The 23,140-nt window shown below is 37.8% G+C and overlaps 1 protein-coding gene and 2 long non-coding RNA genes across 3 annotated transcripts; all 3 read right to left on the reverse strand.

Moving 5' to 3' along the window:
* Positions 1-3,284: 3,284 nt before the first annotated feature.
* Positions 3,285-7,799, reverse strand: LOC105921631. Its single transcript, XR_004928314.1, has 3 exons — positions 7,777-7,799; positions 7,314-7,382; positions 3,285-4,841 (listed from the first exon to the last, which is right to left on the reverse strand). It is a non-coding gene; the product is annotated as an uncharacterized LOC105921631 (long non-coding RNA).
* Positions 7,800-11,011: 3,212 nt separating this feature from the next.
* On the reverse strand, positions 11,012-22,901 carry LOC118558341. Its single transcript, XM_036128856.1, has 6 exons — positions 22,716-22,901; positions 20,388-20,485; positions 19,946-20,284; positions 11,464-11,694; positions 11,131-11,229; positions 11,012-11,034 (listed from the first exon to the last, which is right to left on the reverse strand). The coding sequence occupies exons 1-6, from the start codon at positions 22,778-22,780 to the stop codon at positions 11,012-11,014; spliced, it is 855 nt and encodes a 284-aa protein (XP_035984749.1). The 5' UTR covers positions 22,781-22,901.
* On the reverse strand, positions 17,843-19,907 carry LOC110367477. The gene is made up of 4 exons (XR_004928315.1): positions 19,578-19,907; positions 19,251-19,346; positions 18,382-18,455; positions 17,843-18,064 (listed from the first exon to the last, which is right to left on the reverse strand). It is a non-coding gene; the product is annotated as an uncharacterized LOC110367477 (long non-coding RNA).
* Positions 22,902-23,140: the final 239 nt, after the last annotated feature.

Below are 23,140 nucleotides of genomic sequence, written 5' to 3' on the forward strand. Positions count from 1 at the left end.
CAACCTTATTTCCTGTCATTGCCATGGTGAATCACGTTATTTGCGTTCCAGTGATCGGGATTTTTGTCATGCTCATGCTCATGTTCAATGGTTGATCGGGCGCTGTGTTTAGTTACCTAATATCATCTGTTCTGAAATCGGACATGCTGAGTGTGACAAAGGGAGGAAGAACTACTCAGAGTAGCAGCTTTCTACTAAGGGTAGATCAGACGTTTTTTTCTGAAACGACGCTCAGAACAAAGACGCACAGCGCAACCCGCCCAACCATAAAGGCGTCTGCCCAACCCATCCATCAGTGGTGCGCTCCGATCAGCACCTGGCGCTCACTGAGCGAGACTGTGGTACACCATCACACCAGAGTTGCAAAATGGTTAAAAATTAACCATTATTAACCGTTATTTTGTTTACAGTTCAGCTTGGATTTTATTTACTGCACAGCATAGCTTTGCTGTGCGCGCTGCTGTGCGCGAATGCACATGCGTGCAGCTTAGAGGGAACAGAAACAATTTGGCGCGTCAGTCAGTTCGAAACAGTTCCTGTATCGGTCACGTGACTTTCCCGTGTCGATACGCGCATCGACACGGGTTTTGCTCTATGAGCTCGACACATGCGCCGACGCATCGGTGTTGCTGGACCCATCACTAATACACACACACATAAAGTTCAAAGTAAAGGTGTCGGTATGGTATCGGTATCGGCCGATACTGCACAGCCAGGTATCGGGTATCGGTTGCAACACTAATATCAAGCAGTTTTAACATCGGTTCACAGCATTTTAGAAAATAAAAACATGTTAGAAATGTGAACAATCTATCACAGACACTCTGCAAACTCTCTTTAACATGAACTAATTAATCTAAATATTTATTTGTGTTCTTCTGGTGGATGAGCTGATTGGGGTTCATCAGTAGGTAGGTTCAGTTTATCATTTTAGTAACATTTTCAGTAAGGAGAAGTGTTTGAATGACAGCAGTCGGAGGTCCATCAGAATAAGAAACAACATGACTCAGAGCTAGGAGTTGTTTACATTTTCTGAATTTTAATTTTCAAACCAGAGGATGAGAAAATGGAGCCAATCAGGGCTTCACACTGGTGCTGTTTTTCTTTATTGTTATTTTTTATTATTTAAATGTGTTGTATTTTTTTTTGTCTGCTTTTGCAGCAGCGCCCCCTACAGCTCCTGGCACTCTATGCAATTTGGCCAATGTCAAGAACCGACTGTGCTGATAAATGATGAAACCACCACATAAAGGAATTAAACTTTGAGATAACCAGCTGCAGTCAAACATAGGAGGTGCTCAATTAAACTAAAGTAAAGCACACACTGAGATACGAAGAGTCAATCAGTTTGGGGACAATTTCTTGATCTTTGTTGGAGGTTTTGATTTATCTATGCAGGTAACTGAGTGAGTAGGACGGTCTGAGGCTTTGTGTCCTCTGGGCTGCTCATGGTGTTCCAGAGTGGGCTGGGATTTGGACTCGCGCCCTTCTTGCCTCTCTTCACTCCTCTGCCCACCAGTGGCTGGTAATGAGCGCAGCCACTTACCTGCCACTGGTGCGGAAGTGTGTCAGCGGTTGACATGATAAATGTTGTCAGAATTGTGAAGTCAGTAAGGAAGGTAGTAGGAAAAGGAGCCTGTATGTTTGCTCTCGTGGGTAATTTAGCATAAGAACCTTGAGATGTCCCTTCTTACCGAGGGTGACCAGTCCCCGATTTCCAGGGTAAGTCCCCATTTTTGATGACTTCTCCACGGCAAAAGCTGTCCCTGGAAATGTATTAACCAGGGGTATTTACCTGGTCCTGCTGCTGTTCTGATTTGTAGAAGAGCTGAGCCAAGTGTGCCTTCCCCGCCCCGTTGCCGTTGCAGATTAGGCAAACCGCTCTAAAGAGCTATAAGCAATCCCACAATCCTTTACATGACATGACATATAAGCACAGCCCACCCTACGGACATTAAGAAAAATGTCCAGAGAGAAAAGAACGCACACTTTGTCGATCATTTTTGGAAGGCTGTAGAACCGGATTTGGCTCGGATTTCTGCTTTTTATTATTCCCTCTGGGAAGATATTTGAATGCAAGTAATTATTTCACAGGGTAAAAACAGTTTCCCAAAATAATATGTCGTCCTACCTAATAATAACATCGCTTTCTAAACAGCAGAGGTCACTGTTGCCTGCAAGGCCACATTATGCTTCATGAGACTGATTCTTGCAGTTATTTTATGAAGTTGAAAAGTAAAACCAGAACTTAAACTCACAGAGAAACAGCAGGAGAGAGCAGAGCAAGAGGCCGACAGACAGATTACCCGACACACCCACAGAAGCCGAGCTACGACAGGAGGATTAATGAATGATTTAAAAGTCCTTTTAAGGGTTAAATTAAAATGGCTTCTTTCAATATATTAATCTCTCCTAGAAACTTAAGAGAAAGCCAGAAGAATCTTCACCAGCATATTGCTGCCAGTGGCCTTGAGCGGCTCTAAACCTGCAAGTTACAGGTCTAGCTACCCTAGTGGCTAAATGTTATACACTGCTGTAATAAGTGGACTACTGGCACATTTTTCACTTAGATCACTGAGTGTAACATGTTATTTTATGCTTGACAAACTATATCTGAAGTTTAATTGATATTAAGTTTAAATGTCTTTTTGATGGTCTGGTAGTTTTCAAAGCAGGTGAATCAATAGAGACGTTAGCTGCCCTATTTCTGATGTTAGACTTGTACAAGTCCTGGATGGAGGGAAGGTCAGTCCTGAAGAACCTCTACAGACCTGAATGTTCTTTACAACATCTGGAATTTCATTAGTAATCATTGTTTTTTCTTTAATGCTAGAAAACTGAAACCACATTTTCTTATGCAGCAACATCAACATATTTAAAATGTTTGACTTCTCTACCACTTTTATTACATCAGCTTTAATCTGATAAATTTAGATTTAAGATTTATGTTTTGATTCATAAATTTGAAGAATCTTAATTTTTCTCTACGAAGGACATAGCAGCACAGATATTATATTATGATCAAGGTTTGCGTCATTAAATGTTGAATAAAACCTGAAATTACAGAATTGTGTTTGTAGGTGTTACAGTCTTAAGAAGGAAAATGTAATCTATAGATCAGAAATCAGTATTTATATCAGCCAATAAAATATGATCGATGCATCTCTCAATCCAATCCCCTGTCTGAAAGTCTTAAAAATAGAAATAACATCAGCAATATAAAAAAACCAAAAAAATATCTTTTTAAAAAATAACATTTTATTAGCAGAGTAAATTATAAAACAAGTCTTTAAAATGAGCACAGGTCTTCAACCGTGTTTGTTACATTGTTTCAGTGATTTTTTTTATGTTAATCTCATCATTCTGTGGCAGAAGAAATTAAACTTATGGTCTCCAAAGTAGTTCAACACTGAGTTCTTTCTAACTTAACTTAGACTCCTTTTAATAAAATAAAAAACAATAAAATCAAACAGAGCTGAAACAAAAAGACAGAATAGTTTTCCTTCTATCAGTTGAGACTAAAGTTAATATTAAAATTCAAAAGCATAGCTGACAGCAGTAAACTTTTATATACAAAAGCCTCCAGTTAAAAAATATTCACATTTATGCTCAAATGATATATTATACATGAAAGAAAATACATGTGAACCCAAAACATGAATTACTGAACAAAAGTTTCTATTGAACAATTTTTTTTTCAGCTTCCCCATTTTTTAACCCTCACATTACCAGTAAAAGTGGGTTTATTTATGGAAATCTGGGTTTATTTAGATTTTATGACTGTAGAAAAAAGAAAAAAAACTGAATATTGAGTGAATGCGTTTGTCTCTTTTTCCAAGACAATTTAAACTTTCATTATCTGGCAATTAGTCCAGTCTAACTATGATAGTTGACTCTGCAATAATAGGTTAAAGGACAAAACCAAAAACACATGCAAAATCCAGTCTGAGCTGAAGGTAAGAAGAGGGTTATGGTTATCCTGAGCGATTGTTGTTCGACCTTTATGAAGAACTAATTTGCTAAAGTCCTAAGGAAGAAAAAAATCCTGGAAGACTATGGAGCAGGACCTTCAAATAAATACATTTGGTGCCTTTAACCCCTAAACTACATCATAAAAGATACTTTATTGGGAAAAAATATATAGAAATAGTAAAAGATTATTATGATTATTTCAGGTTAGTAAAAGAAAACATCCTCTGACCTGTTTTCATATAAAAGCTTAAAAAATAATAATCTATCTGGATGTTTTTCTACAAGTCCTTTTGATGAGCAGTGCAATTAAAACTGACGATCTTTAGCTACATTTAACCAAATTATTAATAATGGTTCTACTTTAGCTTTATTTTGTTGCACAACCCTCCACAGAGGAGTATACAAAACATGAAAAGTTCAATTTTAAAGACAGTTAATGAGGATTACTGTGATCCCCAGAATGTACGTTTAGGATATGAGTTTAAATGAGAAACAAACACAAAAGTTTCTCAGAGAAGGAAGGAAACGTTTCAACAAATAGGAACCTGTCCAGAGGACCTAACCAATTTCTTTTTTTTCTATCTGGGTTATTGAGATGCATCGGGACAAAAGGCCTCAATATTACCCTGTTTCTTCTCTTTCACTTGACACAGAAACTTTTAGCTGATTCTCTGATAAAAGATATATGTATATTTATATTTTTTCATATTTATCCTGTTATCACCAGTGGGAGTAGGGCCTGGTTTGCTGCTTCAGTTGGTTGTGGAGGTTATAACACTGTAGACGCTGTTGGGATCATCAGAGGCTGCAGCAGAAGAGGAACAGGCTCTCACAGTGCTGTAGGTCACTGCATCATGATCACCACCAGCCTGGAAACAGAGACACAACGTTACAGCTTTATTAAAGAGAAGTTCACATCATGCTAGCCTGAACCTTCATGGTCCAGATTTAGGTACCCAGACCTCCTAATCCTCCCAGATCTGTTTGTTTTCAGCTTTTCCACTGACCAACAGAGCTCTGATGTTCATGTAAAGCACACCTACTGACTGAAGGAGGTTTACTACTCTAAAAACTACTGGCTGCATCTGTGTGGGTGCTTGGAATAGGAAAATAATGACATTAAGAGGTGCATTATAACCACTATAGATGCTCTCTAGATAGATAGATAGATAGATAGATAGATAAATAACCTTAATTTGTACAATATGATGGTTTCAGTATAGCTGTAAATATGGTCTCATTTTCAATCAAATACAAAACATGTTTTATCTGTTCAGATTATATTTTTACTATTGCAAACTGGCCATAACAGCCATTAATTGTGTTAATTACACTGTTTTATCACTTGTGATTTCATTTAAAATGCCATCCAGATTCCTCAGGTCTTCTGAAAAAGGTTCCTTCTAAAACCCAACAAGCCCAACCCAATAACCTAAGTAAGAACAACAGTCCTCATAATGTTCTAGCAGAACTCAGCTGTAGAACAAACTTCAGAGACGATTGATGTGTTATATAGATATTAGACAGTTCTTTTTAAACTGACGCTTAGTTCATGTTCAGTAATTAAGTTTATTCCTAAAAATATCAGGAATTGATCTTTTAGATTGGCTTTTTATTGATTTTAAATAATTGCATACATTCAGTTAGTTTTGTTGTTGTGGTTATTAAAATCTAATCTTTAAATCAAGTTCTGCAGATTAAATTATGATACTAGTTTACCCTTACTTTATCGATTTACGTAAAACATCCATCTATCCATCCATTATCTATGGGGTGGGGGGTGGAGGGGCTATTTCCAGCAGCCATCGGGTGAGAGGAGGAGTGTAACCTGGACAGGTCACCAGTCCATCACAGGACAACATAGAGATACAGAGTAATTTTTCAAATAATATTTTTCAGAATATATTTTATTTCTGCTCATTATCATCAATAACTTAATTGCATTTCCTCAGCACTCCCATGCAGCACATTTATTAAATACAAATTTTTGCACTTATCGTTCGTTCACCTCATTGTTTCTTTTGTCTTTGCTATTATTTGCTTGTTTAGCTTTTATTGCCTTTTGTTTTTTTCTTATGTAAAGTGTTTTGTTTGCTGTGTATGAAAAGTCTGCTCATGTTCTATTTTTGGATCAGTAATCAGCTGTAGTGACTCTCATGTTCATTTTATGGTCAGGAAGAATTTATATCAACGCTTGAAAATCTTAAATCTACACTATCAGAGGTCATTTGTTTAAGTGCATTGAAAATATCTCCTTCATATCCTCTATTGTAGGGGCATATCAAGCAAAATCCATTTTTTTGTACTTATTAGATCAACTGGAATTACCTTTCACTGGAAATAATGAACACATATGATTGTATTTATCCATTATAACATAATTTAACAAATGTAAATGCTGGCCCAGTAGTTAATACCATGAATTCTTCTGCATAACACCGTGAATTCTTACTGTGAAATCAGCCCGAAAACAACCTATATATATTTCTATTTAACTAAATAAGCTTGAATAAATTATTGAAATTAATAGCTGCTTAGCAAATGCTTTTCATGCTGTGTAGGTTTCCCAAATATACAGAGCTGACACATCTCTGGAAACAGCTGTGAGTCGGTTATCTATGTTCTCTGAGCGTGTTAGACCAGAGAACTTAGACAGGACGGGTCAGACAGTCAGGATCAGAGCTGGAGCTGTTAATTCAGTCTTCTGGTTCCCAGCTCACCTCCACATGGTCACTGTGCTGTAAGGATGCTATGATTCAATGCCACACTATGCAAAGGGCTCAGTGATGTGTTTTGTTTTACAGTTTTTATTGAACAGAGTGAAAGTCACACCTTCATCTGCCATTATTAACGTCTGCCAATACTGCTGCCAGTGATTAATGAGCAGCCAAAAAAATATTGATCATGGCACCCAGAATATATGATTACAAACAAAAATGTTGCGTTTTCTGTACAATCAAAAATAAAGCTTCTTACTATTATGTCTTATCAAGGTAGATGAGCTCTGTGGATGCCAAGCCTGGCCTTAACACAGTGATGCTGGACATGTTGAAGGGAAGACCAGAGGAAGACCTAGATGTCCATTTCTCCAGCAACAGAAGAACTTAAATCATTTTCAGCCTCTTTTACCAATATTACTGAAATAGTTTGTGACCATAGTTATCTATCAACCAGCTCTGGAGGTCTTGGAGACAATGCCCTGGTGTAAATCTCACAATATTCTAATAAGGCTGTCCTGTCAGGCTGCATGCCAGTGTATCGAAACGTCTTGCTTTTTTTCCAGTCTTTGTTTATTTTTTTACGACATGACATTAATTATACCAATATAACAAATATCTTACCTGAGCGTTTCTTTTTGTGTTCTTTCCATGACTAATGGTGGCGTAGGAAACGTTGTCCTCCAGATCAACCTGGACAGAAGGAAGACTTAAGATGTAAATAAGCTCAATGTCTTTTATTAATTTGCATGGTTAAAATGTTTAACTGTTTCTCCTAAAAAGGGGAAAACAAACAGTTCATCTAAGTTCTCATGTATTGTTTTTGTTCTTTTGAAGCACAGCTTTTAAACAGCTGCTCACTCTCTTGCAACATAAAACCTTTTTTAATGCTGTCAGACTATAAAGTTTCTCTCCTGTAGTTTCATTTTCAGGAACAATTATCCAGACCGTAGTTAGTGATCACACTGAGTCCTGATTAGATCAGGGCTCAGGCTGAGTTGTCTCAGGATTTTATGTCAGTTGTTGAGAAAAGAACAGAAAGTATAGCAGAGATATATGAGATGAAATACGTGTAAACTGAACTCACAGCATTTTCAACGACCGGGGGTTTCTTTCCTGAAAGAACAAGAGCTTGATTTATTTTCACCAGATAATCATGAAAGACAAGAGTGATGTATTTTTAGTTTTATCAGTCAGCGCTCTCACCCTTAGCTCTCCATCTGACGATCACCAGGACAACAATCAAGATAATGACTGAAACCACAGCTACAGCAATAATTGGAGCTGAAAAGGAAGAATTTACATTTAGATTTTAATGTGATTTGTAGAAATCAAGGTATTTAAGCTTTTTTTTTTTGTCCTACAAGCTACAATTTCGTCATATTAAAAAATGGGTTTCCCATAGATGCTGCAAAACTCTTCATTTAAATTACTTGACGATTTTGTGATTTTTAACATTAGTTGTCGTCTCTGCTGTGGTTGAGTGTCCTAAAAAAGTATTAATAACATATGATAGTACGTTATTAATTAATATAATAACATTTTCTCAAAGAGTTAATTAAATTAAAGTGAACATTTTGTTTAGCAGGAAGTAAATTGGGATCAAATATGTTCCTACTTTAATTTATAGAAATACTTTTATTGGAGGTTTAACAGTGGCAAAAACACAAAGACGGGATACACCAGAGTAACACACTACATTATATAATATAAATAAAAAGCTATAATTAAAAAGCTTTTTACACAATATGAGATGGCTGATCTTCCATCTCTCCAGGACCTGTACGCCTCCAGGACTCTGAGGCGTACAGGATTGTGGCTGATCCCTTCACCCCAGTCACAGACTATTTCAGTCACTTCCCTCTGGCAGGAGGCTGCAGTCCATCAGGACCACAACCTCACGCCACAAGAACAGTTTTTTCTCCATCTGCTACCAGCCTTATGAACAAGGCCAAGAGCTGCCTGTGACACTGGACACTGTCTCTCTCCCCTGTTCAGGACTTACAAGCTTCTTCGTTACATTAACGCACAGTTTACTGAGTGTATATAGCTTCTGTATATATATCCCTCGCTTAATCGCTTAATCCCTCATGGGGTCGCGGGGGTTGCTGGTGCCTATCTCCAGCGTTCACTGGGCGAGAGGCAGGGTTCACCTGGACGGGTTGCCAGTCTGTCGCAGGCCATCACAGAGAGACAGACAGGACAAACAACCATTCACGCACACACTCACACCTAAGGACAATTTGGGGAAGCCAATTAACCTAACAGTCATGTTTTTGGACTGTGGGAGGAAGCCGGAGTACCCGGAGAGAACCCACACATCCACAGGGAGAACATGCAACGAGTAGACCCAGGGGTGTACTCGAACCCAGGACCTTCTTGCTGCAAGGCAACAGCGCTACTCACTGCGCCACTGTGCATATATATATATCCATTTTATTAAATTGCATTTTATTTTATTGTATTCTTATTTTGTTTGCACCATCAACACCAAGTCAAATTCCTTGTATGTGCAAACCTACTTGGCGATTAAACTTGATTCTGATTCTGATGCCACCAGAGAGTCAAAGAAGGTCTTCAGCTGCATCCCCTTGCCCTCCCGAAGACCTCACCCCCCCCAGAAGGTAGAGTCTGCTCTGACCCTTCCTGTAAAGAGCATCAGTGTTGTGAGTCCAGTCACAATTCCCTGGAAGTTAATTGGTGTGAATGGGGTGGTCTGCACCTGCGGAAGTCCTCCACCAGCTCCTCTGTCTTACCTCCATTTAACTAGTATTGAAAACCACGTGACCAATCACAAACCATTCCTCACATTATATTGGACATATGACTGCTTCATTTTGAGAGCAATGAATTTAAAATAAAAACACATTGAATTTTGTTGCCTTGTGGGTTGTTGTAGGGAGTTTAGTCAGCTTGTCAGCAGAGATAGAGATACTGAGAACAGTATTTTTCAGCAGCAAAAACAAGAGACAAACCTCCCCCAACTGGGAATACTTTCATAAAACTGCTCCAAATAAGTTTTTCATCATATGAGCACATCATTATCTTAATAAATTGTATCTTAACAAGTGAATAAATACAAAAAACAGCAAATAACCATCAAATAGCCAGCCTCCAAACCAGACATCAGCATTATCTGGTTCTAAATCAAAAGAGAACATAGCTAATTATCAACATAGTTTAAAATGTTGGATATCTATGTATACTTTAACAGAGCTAGCTAGTGTTAATTTTAGAACAGTAATATGACAAACAGAATACCGTGTTTACGCCCAAAATATGAACTTCCAAGACACAGTCATGATTAGATGGTGTTGAAAGGTTGAGGATCATTCTCTTGGGGCTCTTCATCAGGTTTAATGTTAGTGCTACTGGCCTAAAGCTGCTGAGGTCTTTGTTGTGTGGGTCTTAGGCACCAGTACTACACAGCAGATCATCCACAGCTGTGGTACTCTTCTCTGCTGATTATGTGTCTCTTGATGCGACACATCTCATCCTCACAGCTCCTCGGGAGTCTGGAACTGATGCCATCTGGACCTGCTGCATTCCTTGCTAATTTATTCAAATAACAAAAAATGCAACAAATCTGATTTTAGTTTTATCTTGGGGAATCTCCCGTTATCCTGTTAGGGTTAGACACAACCCTAACAGGAGTCTGGGGAGGGTGACAGGTGATAACTCCCAGCAGGGGATGAACAGTGGAAAAGGGCTAAGACTGCAGATAGGTCCACTAGTGAGAATTTGGTTCATACACTGTGAGGCGGGTAAAAGACAGCTGAGTGGTCCAATTGGTTTGGTGAATATTGTGGTCAGAACCAGTCCAGGTCGATGTCAAGAAAAGGACAGGGAGAAAGGCAAGACAAGGAAATCCAGAAAACAAGAATTGATCAATACCCTGTCAGAGCAGGAAAGGACCGCTGAACATTTACTAAGGCCATTAACACATTTAACCGGGTCTTTATAAAAACAAATGTCTCTCCCACATCAGACCTCATTGATCTTGGTGACTTTATTTGTTGTTGTTTCAAGGAGAAATAAGAAAACAGACAAAGGTTTCTGAGTAAGCTGCAACACAATGTTTAATTAAGACTAAGGTTCGACTTATAAGGAAATTATCGGCAGATGTTATTCAATGTTATATTGATATTTCGTAATGGTTTTACGGATTTAACTGATTCGTTTTAACGAGCAGTTTGACGGCAGTTTAGTCCCTAAAGAAATTGAGAAACTGAAATGCAAATTCGGCAAATAAAAATATTCATCGTCTCAACATATGATGTAACATATAAATATATTTAGGACATGAGCAGTTTGACACCAGTTTACTCCGCAAAAAATTGAGAATCTAAAAATGAGTGCAAATGGAAATTTGGCAGATACAAATATTCATCATATGATGTAATATATATAAATATATTTAGGACATTAATAAAATCACTACCTTGAAAGGTTGGTGGAACATTGTCCGTTTTTGGTCTGGTTGTCTTTGAGTTTTTGTTTCCAGGTTTTGTTGTTGGTTGAACTTTTCCTCCTGATATCTCTAGAAACAAGAAGGAAGTCTCACAATCAGAAATGTTTTGTATTTGTATCTTTTAAAGTTTTCAAAAATCTTCAACAGATTACACAATTATCTTTGGCGATTTTAATAATTAACCACAATTTCTTAACAGCTAAAATATGAAACTGTTTAAATGTGTCCAAATCATGAAGCTAGTCAGTTTCATGTGATGTCAGTCATCTTCTACAGTTCATCATCTTCTAACCTGTTTCTCACCTGAGGACTGAAAACTGAAGGTAAACTTTTCATTAGTAGAACTATGAGTCACATTACACTGAGGTAACTTAGACCCTGATAATAAAGGGGAAGTAGCAGAGCAGCCAGTCTCTGCTGGAGTTTGGCTGTTGTCCACATCTTGATAAACCCACTTCACTTTGTATCTACAGGGGTCAGAGGTCACCACAGAGCAGCTTAATGTCACCCTCTGATTCTCCTTCTGTTCAGTCACTGATGAAGACAGAAATAGTAAAACAACACAGAATTAGATAAATTACCTACATCACTGTAACAGTTTTCTTTTATTGCTGAAACTAAATGGTCTGACATGACGATATGTTAGTATTTATTTAACAAATGTTGATACTCACTGTGAAGAACAGACAGAGCTACAGTGGAGTCATGAACCTTAGTGTGTGAACCGTTATATTCTCGTTTCCATTGTTGACAGTCATAACGTCCAACATCTTCCTCTCTGACCTTCTTTATAACCAGAGAACATTTTGCTGTTAGATTCAGTCTGTCTGCTGTAGAGTTGACTGTCTGATTAATCTGACCCAGAGTAAACAGCTCTACTGCTGCTCTGTTTCCTGAACCAGTGAACAGCCATGTAGTACCGTTACACTGCTGTTGACCTTTGATCACTGTTGAACATGACAATGTGACTTCATCTCCAGCTCTCGTTAAAACTGATGTTTCATCTGCAGTGACTGTTAGAAGATAAAACAGAACCATAAATATTAAATCTGAACACAGTTAATAAAGCAGATTTATAATGTTCTAACTCTATAGAAATGTTTTCTGTCTTCCTACCTGTGAGCTGCAGGATCATTAATAAAAACCCTTGAATCCATGCGAGCTGAGCCATTGTGCGTCTGTTGCTCTCACCCTCAGAACTGTCTGACTGCCTCCTGAACACAGATGCAGCTTCTACTTCCTGAGATTCACCACTTCCTCATTGACTGATGATCAGCTCATTGCTTTATTTGGTCACATCAATTAGTTGCTTTAACTCAGAATTCAGGACTAAATAATATTGTATTTATAATGCATCAACTTCTAGATCCATCATCAGGGCAGCAAGATGATTTAAGAAGTAAACACATGAGAAAGGCATTTTGTCCAATCCTGTTGAATGACATTACAGACAGTAACATGCAGAAAGTCTTTTAAAAGAGAAGGAAGACCAGCGTGAGAAGATTTTTAGTCTGAATGTTGTGAAAAAATTAGCTTCTGCTTTTGTTTGAATGTTTTATAAACCTGGAGAATTAAGAAGAATCCAGGAGACCTGATTAGTGCTGATGAGGAGCTGCAGATCAGAGGTCCAGTTTTACAGATTTGTTACAAAGGAAGGATTTTATTTTATTTTTTAAAAATCTGATGTGTTTTTCTGTGAACTGATGAGGAAGTGTTTGATGAGAATGTGGTGAAGAGCAGCAGCAGAGCTCTGGAGGGTTTAACCCACAATGACCAGAGAAACACACGTGGTTAACACATTGATGGTGACATTTATACACCCATCAACTCAGTTTATTTTAAACCTGCAGCTGCAAAGTCACACATTTTCACACAAAAGAAAATTTCCTATTGTTAAAGGGGATTATGCTTCTTCAATGCTAAATGGGAAAAACTAAGAATATATTTAAGAAAAGGAAAGACATGACTACAGACTGAACATACAGACGTAAGCAGTGTTTTAAGTGGACCAGCAATTTCCCCCCTTAGTGTACCAGGACTTCTACTCGCATCCCTGCTGACCTCTCCACAGTTTACAGCTTGTAGCCTACTTATTGATTTTTTTTTTTTTTTTTTTTAAATTGCCTCACCAGAAACCTATCGCCTTGGCGCACAATGCATGCTGTACATTCAAATGGATGTAGGCCCTTCGCATGTGAGAAGAAAAGCGGAGGAAAATTATCACGGCTTTGATGTTTACCTGCCTCCTCAAAGAGGTCCTGAACTGCAGCAGAGCTGAATGATAACTCTGAACAGTCTTTCACTACATAAGAAAATGGAAGTCGGACTCAGCTGACATTAGCACATCCAACAGGGAACCTGCTGTTGCACAAACGCCTCGATAAGATCAGAGTTGGTGCTAGCCATTTGGAGGCCCTGAGCACAAATGCTCTATGGTGCCCCCACGTACAAATGAACAATACGGGGTTTGTATGTGTGTTTCTCTTTATTTCCAAAATTGCTCCTCAATATTAATGTTGGGAAAGTAGTAGTAAAGTAAGAGGAGGAATTAAAACCATAAATAAATAAATTAATTTTATATCAACAATGGTTCATGTACTTCCAATTGAGGTAACTTTGTTTTACCTATCAAGGAGAAAAATTAACAAAGACAATAGATTTTAAGAGGGATTAATGTCATGGTTTCAAGGTGTTTGGGTGTTCATTAAGACACACAGTTCATAGACGTATGACTGAGTGGCTTACCCACTGTAAAGCAGCACTGGAGGGAGATGTAAGAACGAGCTTGGGCGAGAGGCAGAGAATTAAGCAACGCTTAGAGGATGGAGGTGAGAGCTTACCGCCGAGCACCAAGACCTAGCCGGGTGGAGCGGAGTAGAGAGAAGGACTCAGCGAGAGACTTCCCAAGATGGCAGCAGGTGACAGAGCAGCCGATGGGAGGGCAGGTGTAGCCCATGAGTGGCCCGAGCAGCGCTGATGGGAGAAGTGGTCTGGGGACAGCTGGAGGAACCAGGGAGATCCAGTGGGAGTCCTCAGCCCGGCTTGGTAACACCAAGGGAGCCTCGGAACGGAACTTGAGCACGGGGAAACGTCTGGAACGGGATCCAGAGTGTGAGGTGACTTGAGAGACAGGAGACGAGGATTAGCACTGGCCAACTGAGGTGTACCACACAAGAGCCGGCAGTAAACTGCATGGCACTGCCTGCTGAATCCTGACAATTAAAATGAGGAAACAAATAAAGTACAATGAATGGACTGTAACAACACACTGAAAAAACAACAGAGAGTAAAATACAGAACCAGGACTCTATCCATCCATCCATCCATTTTCTGACCCGCTTAATCCCTAGAACCAGGACTAATCCTATAAATTGCTGTTAGAAAAATACTTACCTTTTTGTGTTATTTTCACATGTTGTAATTGTTTGATGCAAAACTCTAGAAACATCAAGAAGATCTGACTTTACAGAGAAAATGTATCCCTATGATCATAACAAGTTTAGTTTTCCTGAGGAACATTAATTAGGCAAGGCAAGGCAAGGCAAGGCAAATTTATTTATATAGCACAATTCAGTACAGAGACAATGCAAAGTGCTTTACATGATTAAAATATAGGAAAATAAAACAGAATAAAAGCAAGTAGGGATAGTGTAGAAACAAAAAAGAACATTTGAAAACAGTAAAACATTTTAACTTGAACATTCAAAGGCAATTCTAAACAAATGTGTTTTTAATCTCGATTTAAAGGAACTCAGGCTTTCTGCACTTTTACAGTTTTCTGGAAGTTTGTTCCAGATAAGTGGAGCATAGGAACTAAATGCTGCTTCTCCTTGTTTAGTTCTGGTTCTAGGTATGCAGAGAAGGCTGGAGCCAGAAGACCTGAGTGGTCTGGAGGGTTGATGCGCTGATAACAAGTCTGTGATGTATTTAGGTGCTAAGCCATTTAGAGATTTATAGACTAACAGAAGTATTTTAAAGTCTATTCTCTGAGATACAGGGAGCCAGTGTAAGGACTTTAGAACTGGGGTTATGTGCTCTACTTTCTTAGTCTTAGTGAGGACGCGGGCAGCAGCGTTCTGGATCAGCTGCAGCTGTCTGATCCACTTTTTAGGAAGACCTGTGAAAACACCGTTGCAGTAATCAATTCTACTAAAAATAAACGCATGGATTAGTTTTTCCAGATCCTGCTGAGACATCAGTCCTTTAATTAGGAGGAGTTCATTAAAACTAAAGATGCTGAAAGTCCACAAAACTTCTCCATAATTCTTTAGATTAGCAGACTTTAACACTGCTGCTCATAGTAAACCTGTAGAGGTACCTTTCTTCACAATTAAATTACATTCTGGGTTCATGGAGGAGGGCACCACAGGAGAAATCTCCATCTTTTTGTTGAGCAAATATTTTTGTATTGCTTACCTCTAATAACATGCTTCAAACGTTTTTATTTTAAATATGTTGTTATTATGAATACAGTAAATTTACTATGCCTGGTACCAGACCCGGCGGCATGGGCGGGCATTGGGGGGCCGTGCCCGCCCTGTGAGCCAGCTGTGCCCGCCCTGGACTGGAAGCTGTCTTTTGTTTTTATATATATACCTCGGAGTGGCCATCGTTCTATTAGTACTATCTTTGATGTGTCAATCATACAATTTAACCAATCAAATCAACGACTGAAGGCAACATGCTAGCCAATCACAGATGGAGTGGGGCGGGACACTGAGTTATAGCCTTCAGTCGCCGACACGGTGTTCGGCTGTGGTCACCGTTGGTAGAGCGGGATGGAAATTTGGTCTGATTACCAAACAATTACAAGAAGTGACAACGAAGCAGACAAGAGCGAGCTGGAAGCAGCGCGATTAATTACTGTTTGAAATGTCAGCACTGAAGTCTAAAGTGGCGTAAACATTGACGCTAGGAGGGTTAGCTACGACAGTTAGCAGCACCAGGAGCAGATCTACTGCCAAACTGGAGAAACTTGGTTTACTTGCAGACAGAAGGGAACTCTGCTTTGTTCTGCTCCTTGCGCTCCATACCTGCTGTAATTACAGAACCTCTTTTAGTGTGAATTTTTACTTCAGTCAGTGTTCAGCCTGATCTCATGCTAATAAGCATGTAGCTTATGCTGGACTTTGAGTCAAGACACAGCACTACAGGTTACCCTATCTCACTGATAGTTTCCAGTAACCCAACATAAAACCTGCCCAACTTAAAAGAAAAAAAAGCCCAAATCTCAAACTCACACGTTTAAAGCACAGAACTATTAAACACATAAGAACTATTAAACATAAGAATATGCCATTAGCACACAACTGCACTGAAGCAAAGAAAAAAACTGTGCATACGGCCTCCGAACAAAATATGCAATCAGACAACCACATAACACACACAATCTCTTTAACAATCATGATATATCAACCGGAAAACAATTATTTATAAATAGCTTCCCAACATGAGTTGTAAATCTACCTTAATATAAACTTAATTTCTCTGAGTATAGGTCAATTAAACATATCTCTTACATGCAGTCATGAAATATTTTTAAGTTGATAAGTAGAACTCAACCCCTCCTGGGCGTTTACACTGACCAAACACTTGATTAACCATTATTCTTTTCTTGTTTTATCATACCAATCAATATTATTCATTATAACTATTATTCATTGATGATGTCAGATCGACAGATTCGACTTATTTAAAAAAATAAATTGACCAGTATGAGTTGTAGGAGATGGCATTTTATTAAAATGTTTTGGTTTCCTGTCCGACGTTGACAACTATTTTGATATATTTTGTTAGTAATTCTTTCTAAAAGCCCAACAAATGTTGTGAAAAGCTTCCTAATTTTTTTACAACCTGCCCATTAACTATTTTTGTTCCAGCTAATTGGAACAAAAATTAGGCTTTTGTGTTCAAATGCCTAATTGCTGTGAAGCCTGCCTAATTTGACAAAACTGACTACACTATTGCTATATATATATATATATATATGTAATAAATAAGTAATAAAAAACTTTTAAAAGTGTGCCCCCCTAAAAAAATGGAATGCCCCCCCTGTGATTTGTTTCTGCAGCCGGGTCTGCCTGGTACTACCCCCATCCACCAAAAAATAAATAAATAAATCTTACAAAAGAGGCTAAATGCTACCCATATTACTGTCACATGTGTATCTGACAGTAGGGGGAGTACCGACACTTATTTCTTTCCACTTAAACCACTGGACTGAAAGTAGTAAATTAAATAAGCACAATTGTCAGAAATAAATACATTCTCACAGAGTGTAGTTACATTTTTTATTAAACACAACGTATTTCAAGAGCTAAAAAAATGTTTAATCAGGATAAAAACCCCAAATAATTAAACAAACAAAAAAACACTTTGCAAAACCAGGCAGCCTCTTCTGACTCGTCAACCAAAAACTGCAACTTAACAACCTTTTAGCTTTCTTCAATTTTGCTGTTGCAAACATCTAACATTGTTTTACTAAATTAGATTTTTTTTTTCATCTCCAGGTCTAATGCTAACCGCAGACATAGTAAGAGTGTAACATAAAACATTTGTACAAACATTATTATTGTTTCTGATTTGTTTTTTTAGATGATGATTACTTTTTTTTCTGTTGCATTAAAATGTCATCTGACAGATTAAATATTTTGTAAAAAATAAAAGCAAAGAATAACTTCTGTACAACACATAAAAACCTAAAACTGTATCTGTTTAAAACATTTAGTATACTTTTTTACAGCTGTGGTACAACAGAAACTGTATTACCGTGATTTTTCTCAAAAAGTGAGCAGTGAAAATATAAATCAATGACTGTTTTTCAGATGAAGCTGATGTTTGGAAAAGTTTCAGAGAAACTAACAAGTCATCACTTACAGATCAGTGCATTGTCATCTTCTTTATTCTGTTTGTGAAAAATAAAAACATGCATTAGTTCTTTTAGAACCAGCTAAAATAAAAACACTTTTAGAAGCCATTAAATCACTGTTAAACAATTTTAACTAATTTCTTAGTAATTCCAGGGCCTTAGAGGACTTTAAAAATACAAATAGTGCCATTAAACTCTCATAGCTTAAATCAACAAACAGAATAAACCGTTTTCTCAGTATACTCATGAATATTCAGTTTCTGAGTAATATGCCAACGGTTTTGTGAAGTAAGTTTTTTTGATTAAACAGATTATAAAGGTTATTTTTTATCTGCCTCACCATTAGTTCTCACCCAAATGCTGACGCTCACAACAGTTATTGAAAGTGCTGCTAACCCCACAGAGACGATAACAATGTGCCACAAACCTGAAAGAGAAAAAAGTTTCTGCAGTTTCATGTTTAAAAGATTATATTAATTTGGTTCAATCTGACTTTTTCTTTTAATCTTCTTTATCAGGAGTCAAATTTGTGTAAATTCTAAATTATACTAATTAAACTAAACTTATAGACTTATATTCAGCTTAGAAGATGGAACTAAGCCGCAACCAATTGCAGAGTGGTGGTGTTTCCTTTGTACTTCTACTCTGTTGCTGCTGCTGCTTCACTCTGGTTCATTATTAACCAGAAGTTCAGTCGGTCACTGGTCATCTGTTTTCCTGCTGCATCCCTTCTCCAAACACTTTCCTTTAACATGCATCTCCAATAGCAGCAACTTAACTTCATCTCTCACCAGGTACACAGGAATACAGTTTTCCAGAGAGGACTGATTAATCAGGAGTTAGTTAGATGAGAAAGGCAACCCACCCAAAACAAAAAAGTCGGGGAGTGGGATGTAAAAAAGAGTTACAGAAATAGCAAAAATGTATAAAGGAGGAGGAGAAAACTATCAACAATCCATTAACATTAATTTGCATAAAAATAATACGATAATACGTTCCTAGGTTGATATATATATATATATATATATATATATATATATATATATATATAGAGATATAATATATATATATAGAGATATATATATATATATCTATAATATATATAGATATATACATATATATATATATATATATATATATATATATATATATATATATATATATATATATATATATATATATAAATATATATATATATATATGATATTAATAAGATCAATACCTGGAAAGTTTGGTGGAACGTTGTCCGTATGTTTGGTTGTCTCTGAGTTTTTGTTTCCAGGTTTTGTTGTTAGTTGAACTTTTCCTCCTGATGTTTCTAGAAACAATAAGTCTCACAATAAGAAATTGTTCATATTAGTTTATTTTAAAGCTCTCAAAAAATTTCAACAGATTACATAATTACATTTGGTGATAAAATAATTTACAACAATTCATTAGTAACTAAATAAGGAAACTGTCTAAATGTGTCCAAATCATGAAGCTAGTCAGAGTTTCATGTGATGTCAGTCATCTTCTACAGTTCATCATCTTCTAACCTGTTTCTCACCTGAGGACTGAAAACTGAAGGTAAACTCTTCATTAGTAGAACTATGAGTCACTTTACACTGAGGTAACTTAGACTCTGCTAATAAAAGGAAAGTAGCAGAGCAGCCAGTTTCTGCTGGAGTTTGGCTGTTGTCCACATCTTGATAAACCCACTTTACTTTGTATCTACAGAGGTCAGAGGTCACTACAGAGCAGCTTAATGTCACCCTCTGATTCTCCTTCTGTTCAGTCACTGATGAAGACAGAAATAGTAAAACACAGAATTAGATAAATTACCTCCATCACTGTAACAGTTTTCCTTGATTGCTGAAACTAAATGGTCTAACATGACAATATGTTAGTATTTATTTAACAAATATTGATACTCACTGTGAAGAACAGACAGAGCTACAGTGGAGGTATGAACCAGAGTGTGTGTACGATGATCTTCTCGTTTCCATTGTTGACAGTAATAACGTCCAACATGTTCCTCTCTGACCTTCTTTATAACCAGAGAACATTTTGCTGGTAGTTTCAGTCTGTCTGCTTTAATGTTGTTATTCTGATTAATCTGACCCAGAATAACCAGCTCTACTGCTGCTCTGTTTCCTGAACCAGAGAAGGTCCATGCAGTACCGTTACACTTCTGTTGACCTTTGATCACTGTTGAACATGACAATGTGACTTCATCTCCAGCTCTCGTTAAAACTGATCTTTCATCTGCAGTGACTGTTAGAAGATAAAACAGAACCGTAAATATTAAATCTGAACACAGTGAATAAAGCAGATCTATGACGTTCTAACTCTATAGAAATGTTTTCTGACTTCCTACCTGTGAGCTGCAGGATCATTAATAAAAACCCTTGAATCCATGCGAGCTGAGCCATTGTGCGTCTGTTGCTCTCACCCTCAGAACTGTCTGACTGCCTCCTGAACACAGAGGCAGCTTCTACTTCCTGAGACTCACCACTTCCTCACTGACTGATGATCAGCTCATTGTTTTATTTGGTCACATCATTTAGTTGCTTCAACTCAGAATTCAGGACTAGACATATTATTTATTATAATGCATCAGTTTCCAAGATCCATATTAAAAGCAACAAGATGATTTGACAAGTAAATATTAACATTTGGAGGGCAGTTTGTTCAGTCTCGTTATCTGACATTATAGACAGTAACATGCAAAAAGTCTTCAAAAGAGGAAGACCAGTGTGAGAAGATTTTCACTTTAGATTAAATGTTGTGAAAAAATACACTTCTTTTTGGATGTTTTAGAAACCTGGAGAATTAAGAAGAATCCAGGAGACCTGATTAGAGCTGATAACAGGAAATATAGTATTTTAGATTTCAAACAAATTTGTTTTCAAGAACCTGCTGGTTGCTGTTAAACTATTAAAGTTTAACATCTAAAGTGTTTTTCTGTGAACTAATGAGGAAGTGAACAAGAATGTGGTGAAGAGCAGTAGCAGAGCTCTGGAGGGTTTAACCCACAATGAACAGAGAAATACTCGTGGTTAGCACATTGATGGTGACATTTATACACCCATCAACTCAGTTTATTTTAAAGCTGCAGCTGCAAAGTCACACATTTACAGAACAAAAACGTTTCTCTATTCTTTATGGGTATTACACTTCTTAGACACTAAATGGGAAAACTGAGAATATATTTAAGAACAAGAAAAGTTGTAAATAAGGTTTAAACATTCAGACTGAAGGCAGTAAATTAAATAAGGACAATGGTCAGAAAAACAGATACAGATACAATACACACACTACCAGTTAAAAGGTTGGACTCACCCTTGTCATTCAGTGGCTTTTTCTCACTTTTATCTTCTTCTTCAAATGGTTCGTCGTACTGGACTCTCTTGTTTAGAGAGAAAATCTGCTCTGCTGATTCTTGCACAGAATACTCTCTGACTTGTTTGTGGGCCTGTTTAAGTCTCTCCTGTTGAACAGAGATGGCCAACCTACTTAGACATTTTCTGGCAATATGTCCAAAGCTTCTGCATTTAAAAATACACTGGCCCTGCTGTATATGTGGGCTGTGGTTAGACTCTTGGTTTGTTCCAGTGAAGTCAGTTCTGCACGTTTACACAGTACAGCTATACAGCAGTTGAGAACTCAGTCAATGTGTTCCTTAACTCAGCTAACTGCTCCCCCTGCTGGGTATCAGCCCACTGCACCTCTTGGAAACCAGAATGGGTCAATGTGTGGAGCTGTTTTTGTCACTGAACGCTGAGCTTCTAATGCTTCTGACTGAACCATATGATTTAATACACCTTTAGCAGAATAAGATCAGTTTTCCTGAATTTCCCAACAGAAAGCTTCATTCCTCCTCTTCAGCAAATTGGAGCATGGTTTATCTCTGAAAAGTTTTCTTAACTCCCTATCAGGATGGCATTCCTTAATCCTTCAATAAACTGTTTTACAACAGAACATCTGAGACAGTGCATGAGTGTATTCATGGAGAACTTCTCCATCTTCCTGTTTACAGTTGTAGAAAAGCTAAAAGCTGTGTGACACTGCATCTCTCACCAAAAGCTTTTCTCCAGTAGGAGAATAAGTCACTAAGTCCTGCTGGTTGGCCCCCCCATACATAACCTTACTTTTACACGAAAGTATAAAATTACAATGTTCCTCAGGCTGATCATTAAGTTTTCCGACAGTCAAAAAGAGGAAGATGACGAACATGTCAAGAACCTATTTTAAATATAAATGTGTGAATGCTCTCGTCCTTGACGCAGTTAAGATGCTGATCTCAGTTCCTTATTGGGCCAAGAAAGGGTTAATTTCTGAGAACTAAATGGGTGGACTGTTCTGAGAAAATAATTTAGGAGAGACTTAATACACACAATAAAGAGTTTGATAGTTGCTAACAACACCACCCAAGAAACCCCAATTAAGGTACACACAACCTTCTGATTGCCAGACGACTACTCAACCCATCAAGCCACAGTCGCCCTAGGGATGGCTACTGACATCCAGGCTAACAGCACCACCACATGAATTACAACTTTATGAAAATATGGTTAAAAACATAGAAAAAAAAGAAACTTTGTGAAATAATAAATCCTTGAGCTCAATCCAGCACAAGCAACAGTTAAACCTAAAGGAGAGAGTCTGGACCATTCCACTGATTTGTAGCAAAAAGAGATCAAACCTCTGCAGGCAGAGCAGCAGCAGGATGGTGGGCAGCACCAACGACAGCAAACACTCCTCCCTCATTGAGATGTGCAGGTAAATAAGTCCACCGATCTGTCTGCAGGAGCGCAGAATAAAAAGACTTCAAGAGCGATGACAGGAGGCACTCAGAAAGCCCAGCAACAGGGAAGTGCACCATGACAAGTCTCAGCCAGCGAGAAGTGACTCTGAACCAGATATTGACTCAAGCTTTAACAGGGAGCGCCCTCTACTGGCATTAACAAGTCATCACACTGCCAGCAGACGATGTCTCTGTCCACTTCATCCTGCTACACTATAGATAAGAGCTGTAGATGTTTTAACTGGTGATGATGAGCAAATGGTTAACATACTGATGACATTCACTAAGTCCTATATTAATTAAAATATTGTTTAAAAATCTGC

This window comes from Fundulus heteroclitus, unplaced genomic scaffold (assembly GCF_011125445.2).
Source record: "Fundulus heteroclitus isolate FHET01 unplaced genomic scaffold, MU-UCD_Fhet_4.1 scaffold_123, whole genome shotgun sequence".
Lineage (NCBI taxonomy): Eukaryota > Metazoa > Chordata > Actinopteri > Cyprinodontiformes > Fundulidae > Fundulus > Fundulus heteroclitus.

What these genes read in the sequence shown, in the direction of transcription:
- LOC118558341 (XM_036128856.1), bottom strand. Translation starts at nt 22,780, where the DNA reads ATGAGGGAGGAGTGTTTGCTGTCGTTGGTGCTGCCCACCATCCTGCTG. An exon ending in CTGCTGCTCTGCCTGCAGAG is followed by an intron (nt 20,486 to 22,715) that starts GTTTGATCTCTT and finishes CTCTGTGTTCAG; the next exon opens with GAGGCAGTCAGACAGTTCTG. An exon ending in AATGATCCTGCAGCTCACAG is followed by an intron (nt 20,285 to 20,387) that starts GTAGGAAGTCAG and finishes ATCTTCTAACAG; the next exon opens with TCACTGCAGATGAAAGATCA.